This window comes from Miscanthus floridulus, chromosome 6, assembly GCF_019320115.1.
Source record: "Miscanthus floridulus cultivar M001 chromosome 6, ASM1932011v1, whole genome shotgun sequence".
In the NCBI taxonomy this organism is placed as follows: Eukaryota; Viridiplantae; Streptophyta; class Magnoliopsida; order Poales; family Poaceae; genus Miscanthus; species Miscanthus floridulus.
This window is the reverse complement of record NC_089585.1, coordinates 6,032,814-6,040,311: the sequence shown is the minus strand read 5'-3', so window position 1 is coordinate 6,040,311 and position 7,498 is coordinate 6,032,814. Positions and strand designations below refer to the sequence as shown.

The 7,498-nt window shown below is 48.7% G+C and overlaps 1 protein-coding gene and 1 pseudogene across 1 annotated transcript; both read left to right on the top strand.

The window, feature by feature from the left end:
• Positions 1 to 550: 550 nt before the first annotated feature.
• LOC136460148 (uncharacterized) lies at positions 551 to 1,102 on the top strand. Its single transcript, XM_066459966.1, has one exon. It carries the CDS (start codon positions 551 to 553, stop codon positions 1,100 to 1,102), a length of 552 nt encoding a protein of 183 aa, XP_066316063.1.
• Positions 1,103 to 2,550: 1,448 nt separating this feature from the next.
• LOC136460146 (bidirectional sugar transporter SWEET3b-like) lies at positions 2,551 to 4,276 on the top strand (annotated as a pseudogene).
• The last annotated feature ends 3,222 nt before the right edge of the window (positions 4,277 to 7,498 follow it).

Sequence of the window (7,498 nt, the reverse complement as noted above, 5' to 3'; positions counted from 1 at the left end):
CCATCAACTGCAATGCCATCATCTCCAAGGCAATGTAGCTCCCCCTAAGCCCTTGCAACCATCTCACTAAATGAAGGCCTATCATTGAATAGCATAGGCACGCTTTGCATGTCAATAAACTCAACATATCCATAGCGATCGCTTTCAGTGGTGCCTCCATGATATATGGTCACTAGGTTGTCCATCTAGTTCAAACACGTAACGAAACATATGTCCTTTAGTCCAAATTAGACGATAGATAGTACCTAACAAGTACTTTCTAACTACAAACTAAGTAAATAAGATAATAACTACAGTGTATATATATAGTGCACTCACTAAATAGCTAGATCATATTTAGTTAACTAAATATGTAACTACATATCTAAGTAGGTATCTAACTATATCTATGTACCTATGTATCTATGTTTCTATCTATCTACATATATATCTCACTAGATCACATTAACTAGTAAATAATAAATGCCAACTAAGTACGTACATTGTATATTCATAATTTTTATCCTTTCCAACGACTGATCCGCGGACATCGACGGAGTCGTAGCGGACGATGGGCGTGGGTCAGGCCGACGATTCGGGCCGGCGGTGGCACGGCCGGCCGCTGCAGGTGGCGGGGTCGGCGGTGGCGCGACCGACGACAGCGGTGGCGCGCGGCGGGCCGTGGGATGCTCGGGGCTCTGCGCTGCGAGTCCGGCTCGACGGGCGCGGGAGGCACGGCGGCCGCGGCCGAGGGCGGCGGTGGAGGGCGACAAGGCGGGGCGAGGCCGGCGGTGGAGGGTGGCAAGGCGCGCCACGGCCGAGGCCGGTGGTGGAGGTCAAGGCGAGGCTAAGGCGAGGACGGCGGTGGAGGGCGGAGGAGGGCCGCTGGCGGCGGCGCGGGTGGCCAGCCATGGGCAACGGCAGCGGCGTGGGGGTGCGGCGCGGCAGCGGGGCGCGGGCCGTCCGCTGGGGGCCGCCGTGGGGTGGCCGCGGGGCTCGGGGAGCGCGAGCGGGCGCGGCGGGGCGCAGAGCGACGTGGCGCGGGCGCGGTGTGGCGCGGGCGAGGGCGGCCGGTGGAGGGAAGGGCGCGGGCGGCAGCGGCGGCGGAGCTCGGCTCTGCTAGGGCGAGAGAGGGAGAGGAAGAGAGGCGCGGGGCCCATAGGTATTAAAGGCTCCGGCGCCAGTCACTCTGGCGCCGAGCTCATCTACCGTGCCCAGGAGCTCGGTGCCAGAGACGTTGGTGTCCGAGACATGTTAGCTCGGCGCCAGCATCAATGACGTCGAGCTAAGGGTCCATTTTCTGAATTCTTTTTCGCCAGGGGTTTATTTATGAGAAACTTAAAAAAAAGGCTAAAATGTAAAAAAATTCGGTCTGACACACATGGTTTGGCTGCTGCAGTGTGCTCGGTTCGACTTTTCACTCCCACTGTTCGATTCTCGCGTACATCAACGCTGGCTTCTGATCTAACGCTCCAATCCATCTGGTTAGCTTCAGACAGCGCTAATGTCATAAGAAGTCTTGAAGAAACGGGCATGGACCCGTATGGCCAAGTTGCGAGGGAGCTGAAGGCTAGGGCTCGTGATTTTAATTTTGTTGATTTTGCTCATGAGAATAGAAGCTCAAATGTTGATGCTCACAATTTAGCTAGGAGTTTAATCTCTTTTGTACCAGCCAGTCATGAGGGCGTTTGTAATTCGTATGATCAACTCAATTAATAAAGAGTGTGGTGTTCTAAAAAAAACATATATATATATAGGGGGTAGATTTCTAGTGCAAGCGACAGGCGATCATACACACTATAGCTAGCGTCTTTAACAAATCATGGTGCGCGCGCATATTAGCTAGCTTTAGTGAGCGTTGAGCGGAGCCTGACATGCACCATCGTACACACACTTAGGCGCCTGCAATGACTAAACAATGCTGCATAATGCACATCAATGGAGCAATGCGCCTTCCAGTGCTGCATGGCTTTTATCACGATGACGACTAAACATTCTCATCCTGAATCACACAGAGACCCTCTTTTGGGCATTGTTTGGTGACTCATCGTCGCTGAATAAGTGGACTGATGTGGATTAAGAGTAAGCATATGTATGTGTTCAACCTAGTTCGTCAGACCTTTATTTTTCACAAGCCAATGCAAGCAATACTCATCGGCCGCAGAGTGGTTTCCACGGTTGGTGATCCACGCAACAATCACTTAATTTCTTTCTGCTAGTGCATTATATATATAATCAGTTTACCTTTGGACATGCATAGCACGCATAGAAACAAAAACTAAAAAATTGTTCAGTCAGCTGCAGGGATGTCTATCATCTTTCTGAACAAATGACCTGAACTGACGACATTCGACGGCCATCATTCCCTCAGGCTAACTGGAGCCACACAGCTGAGTTACATGGAGCCAGGCCTTTTGCTTCTTGTGGCACAACCACTCATTGTGCTATTCAGTTGTGTTGCCTCAGGGCTCAGGCAGTATAAATTGGTTGCCTCCACTTGAGGCAAACATGCTACTCTGCAGGTAGCCATCGGCACATTCAGCCCTTGCACGCTCAGTTTGGAGAGTGGAAGCCTTCGCAGCCGCGACAGCAACCAAGAATGGTTCCAAATACAGTTCGTGTTGCAGTAGGAATCCTAGGTGTGTGTGACTAGTTCACATCTACAACTACCACATGCTGTTCGAATCATATATTCATATCATATTGTTTCCCTTCTTGAAGATAACTGTAATGTAAAGCCTATACGTCCCTCTCTCTCTGTCTGACTGGTCTCTCTTGCAGGAAATGCTGCTTCCATGCTCCTCTACACAGCCCCTATGTATGCGTCATATATATCCTGAATTATTATACTACTATGCATGTATGATCATCCGAAACTGGCTAATACTGCGCATGCAACATATGTTGGACCAGATTGACGTTCAGAAGGGTGGTGAAGAAGGGCAACGTGGAGGAATTCTCATGCGTGCCATACATCCTAGCGCTGCTCAACTGCCTCCTGTACACCTGGTACGGGCTTCCGGTAGTGAGCTCCGGATGGGAGAACTTGCCCGTTGCCACCATCAACGGGCTGGGCATCCTGCTGGAGATCACGTTCATCGGCATATACGTATGGTTTGCACCAGCAGAGAAGAAGGCAAGTGACTGTGCCGCCAACGACGCATTATATATCTTCTTTCATTCATTATTCACGCGTATTGTCTGATGAGTGAGCCTGAACTGCTGAATGTTGTGTAGCTGATCCTGATGGTCTCTTCGATTTGCAGAGGTTTGCCTTGCAGCTTGTGCTTCCTGTGCTAGCGTTGTTTGCCTTGGCAGCGGCTTTGTCGAGCTTTATGGCGCATACGCACCACATGCGCAAGGTTTTTGTGGGGAGTGTTGGTCTGGTGGCTTCCATATCCATGTACAGCTCTCCAATGGTGGCAGCTGTGAGTATTTATCAGTCGTAAGTATATAGACATATAGTAATACTATACAGTATACACGGCCTTCACACTGATGAGTAACATAGAACAAAATGTTCAATTGGACAACACAACTACTAGCAGAATCCCAGCTCATGATAAAACCCTGTCCTGATGAATTAGCAAAGGCTCAATTCTTAATCTGACCAACCTGTCATGTAAAAAAAGTCAGATTCACCGATAGTTAATACAGAAACCAAATCGAACTAATGAAGATAACGGCGTAAGGCCAGGTCTTCAATTTTCCACTTTGACAACATTTGTCTACTACATTCTTCAAAAAAACATTTGTCTACTACGGTCGGCCAAGTGTTCTAAACCAAGGATCTTCTGGGCCGAACACCTGTAATTGCAGAAGCGAGTCATAGCGACGAAAAGCGTGGAGTTCATGCCGTTCTACCTGTCGCTGTTCTCCTTCCTGTCCAGCGCTCTCTGGATGATATACGGGCTCCTAGGGAGGGACTTTTTCATCGCGGTTAGCACATCATCTGGATCTGATTCTGATCTAGTTCACATGTTCATGGATAAAACATATATATACATACAGAAGTACAGAACCCAGTTAACCACCGGACTCTTGTCTGACCCTTCCGTTTGCTTGCTTGTTCTTGATCCTTTGCAGTCGCCAAACTTCATCCGGCGTTCCGATGGGCATGCTTCAGCTGCTGCTGTACTGCATCTACAGGAGAGGCGACGGGGCAACAGCTGAAGCAGAGGTGCGTGTGCATGGCGCCGCCGCTGATCAGGAGAAGGGCCTGAAAGCAGCGGTGCCGATAGCCGTGCAGGTGCAGCCGCAGGAGACAGCTGCAAGCAGCCTGTTCGGGAGGCCGTAAACGATCGTGGATTATTTACTGCTGACTGGTTTGGTGTGAGAGAAAAATACTGTTCTCAGCTGAAAATTTACGATCGTTTACAAGCAAGCGAACAGGCTGAGGGTCAATCAAAATGTCTTAAATCAAAATCACCTGTGACTTTCTTTACCTCAGTCTGCGGCCCAGCCCAACGGCCCAAGCCAACACCGCACTGGACTCTCCGTCTGAATAGAAAGTTGGGCTCATGGGCTGTACGGCCACGCAGCAGAGACCCTCAATGCCGTAATGTCACAAATCCTTAACGGGGCCGTTCGGAGGCCGTATAAGGACTGCTTTGTCAGGAGGCCCGTGCTGCTTGTGTTTTGGCTGATTCCGAAGTCCCCCAATTGGTGGCGAGTGCCCGGTGGGTCGTCAGGGCCATCTCCAATAGTAACAATAGTTCATCTCATAAAAAAGATGCACATAAGCTGACCCCCCTATCATTTGCAATGCATCTTTTCATTTTCATTGATCACCTCCTCTAAACAGATTACCAAACCCTTTCATAAAAACAAAAAAATTATCAAAACCTCAGATCCTATTTTTCTTCCATCTCTCTTTTTATTGTCCATGCACACTTTATTATAACTATACTTCTATATCATAATAATTTTGGAATTTCGTATTCAACCACGACATATATAGGGTCCAATGCACCAAATAATCCATGAAAAACATGGCGAAATCTATTGCCCATGCAGTTGCTACATATATGCTAAAAATGTTTTTTTTAAATAATGGTAGGAGCTCTGCTGCTCAATATGCTAAAAAGGTTATCACTAAGTTGTTCATCTATCTCGCACTTCTAGAAAATCTTTAGGTCCAGTCTTATTCTTCTCTCGATCCTGATGATTCTATCCACTTGACTCTTTCGACTGACCTTGCTTGTTCTTTTTTGTCATGTTGTGTGCATGATCATTTGTGGTGTCATAATGTGTCATAAGGTTTTTCAATCCTAAAATCTACTATACCCCCAACTCGGCGCCCAACAACATCGAATGCTTAGTGGTGTCCTTGGAATGGGGAGTAACGGAGCAGAGTACCGAGGGAGGAAGGAAGAAATAAGAGTACTAGGATGAGCTGAGACTTCTTCCTGACACATTTAGGAGGAGGGTTGTGTGTGTTTGCTATTGTAAGTAGGATGAACAATCAATCATAGATCTCTAATGCTCTCCCCCAATTCCCCTACATCTTCAAACTTCATCCAAAGCTGGCACTAGCCTAGCTGTCGTCCACCTGTCCCCACCCCATGGTCACTACCATTTGCGCACCTACCACCACCACTATCATCACCTATGCCTAGTGGCAAATGCCGCTCCAACCATCCCTTTAACCATGGGGATCTCCAAATTGACCTAGACACCCCCTAAATACAACCCCCTCCCCGCACGCCCCTAACCTAGCGTGAACATAAAGGAGGGACAAAGAAAGAAGCTGACAAGTCGACTCACAAAGATCCTAAAGTCCCCCTCTGAACTCTCTAGGAAAATTTGGGGGGGGGGGGGGGGGGGGGGGGGGAATCAATAGGAATGGTCCGCATGCAACAGTCATGGGCACCTGTTGATTGTCGTGGATTGTTTATGCACATGCATCCAACTCTCATGAAAGAGATGTAGTTTTCTCTTTCCAACTATTTCTCCTAAATTTAAGCAACAATCCCCGTGTAGATGCAAACGTATGGACACAGTGTCATGAATCCAAGTTAGATGCCCACAGCTGCTCCCTAGGGGAACTGTCCCATTGATTTTTTTCCTGGAAAACTATACGCCCCTTATTTGGAGCACGTTTGATATATCAAAGCAGAGTAGAAGATAGAGCTGCTGAGTGGTCTGAAAAGGTCAATTATTTCACATGGCCACTACTTTGTGGATGATGGTGATATATATGTTTACCTTGGGAAGGATGTTTCAACCACGGATATGCCTGTACCATATCACTTGGTGGTGCGCGCAACTTAATACTTACACCTTCCGTCCAAAAAGAATGTCACTCTAGCTGCTAGTTATGATTTTGGACAAACATTTATATAGATCTATAGCTATAATGACATTATTTTGGGGGGCCAAGGGTGTAGTCGTGTAGATTACAAGTTTGAGACATCTTTCTACTTTTTTTACTTTGTTGATCTGATGTGTACAGTCCCAAGGTTTATCGGCTGCCGAAAGGGCATCTTTCAGCTGCTGCTCCACTGCAGTCTGCACCTGTGTATGTACATGCATGTCTACGTACAGGAGAAGCGACTGAGGTGCAGACTGGTGAAAAAGCCCCACGCATGCATGCCACCGATCAGGAAGATACATGACCTGAGAGTAGTAGTGGTAGCCGCCATGCCTGCGCATGCATGCAGATGCAGGAGATAACTGGGTGCAAAACCAGAGGGCCAGAAATACAAGATTGATGTGTTTTCTCTGAATCTGAATGAAATGGTAGCAGAAGCTCAGAATGAAGTTGCCCTCGGAAAATGGTGCCGTGGCAGCCTGCGAAGACTGACGACGTGGCTCACGGCACATTAGCCGCCACATCAAATCTCATGGCCCATCAAGAGTGTCAAGAAGGAGAGAATTACCAATATCTCCTCTCGACCTCTTCTACTAGTACATCTGTACACGCTAACGCTAACTTTTGTATGGAGTATAGTAGTACGTGTATATAAATGTATATACACTGCATCCATGCATATTCCGCCATGTGAAGGAATGCATGCATGGACTACAGGAATTAAACCAATGCAAGCAATTACCTAACCTGATGGAGCCTACTAGCCAACACCGTACTTGATCGCTGCATGATTCGCCGGCCTGCATGCATGGGGATCGGATATCCATCCATCCATCCATCATTGGTTCTTGCGTTGCCGCCCGGCCGGCGAGCGAGAGAGATTCGTTGCTGCGCTGCACTGCACCCCGGCCCGGTCCCCGGCCGCCGCGCGCACCTTGGACAGTCAATCGATGCTCTGCATGCGCGCTGTGCCGTGTCTCGGTTCGTGGTTGCAGGCCGGCGTGGTGTGGTGTGGTTGCGTCGTCGACTCGTCGTCGTCGTCGCCGGCCTCGTGCTGGTTTCTAGCTAGCTCTCGCCGACCCCAGCCGACCTGCTAGTAGCTGCTTCCGCGCGCATGCATGCACTGCCATTGTTGACCCTTGCGCACGCGCGCACGTGCTCTCACTGTCTCACACAGCTCATCATGCATGCACACCCAACGTGCAA

What these genes read in the sequence shown, in the direction of transcription:
- LOC136460148 (XM_066459966.1), top strand. Translation starts at nt 551, where the DNA reads ATGGGCGTGGGTCAGGCCGACGATTCGGGCCGGCGGTGGCACGGCCGG.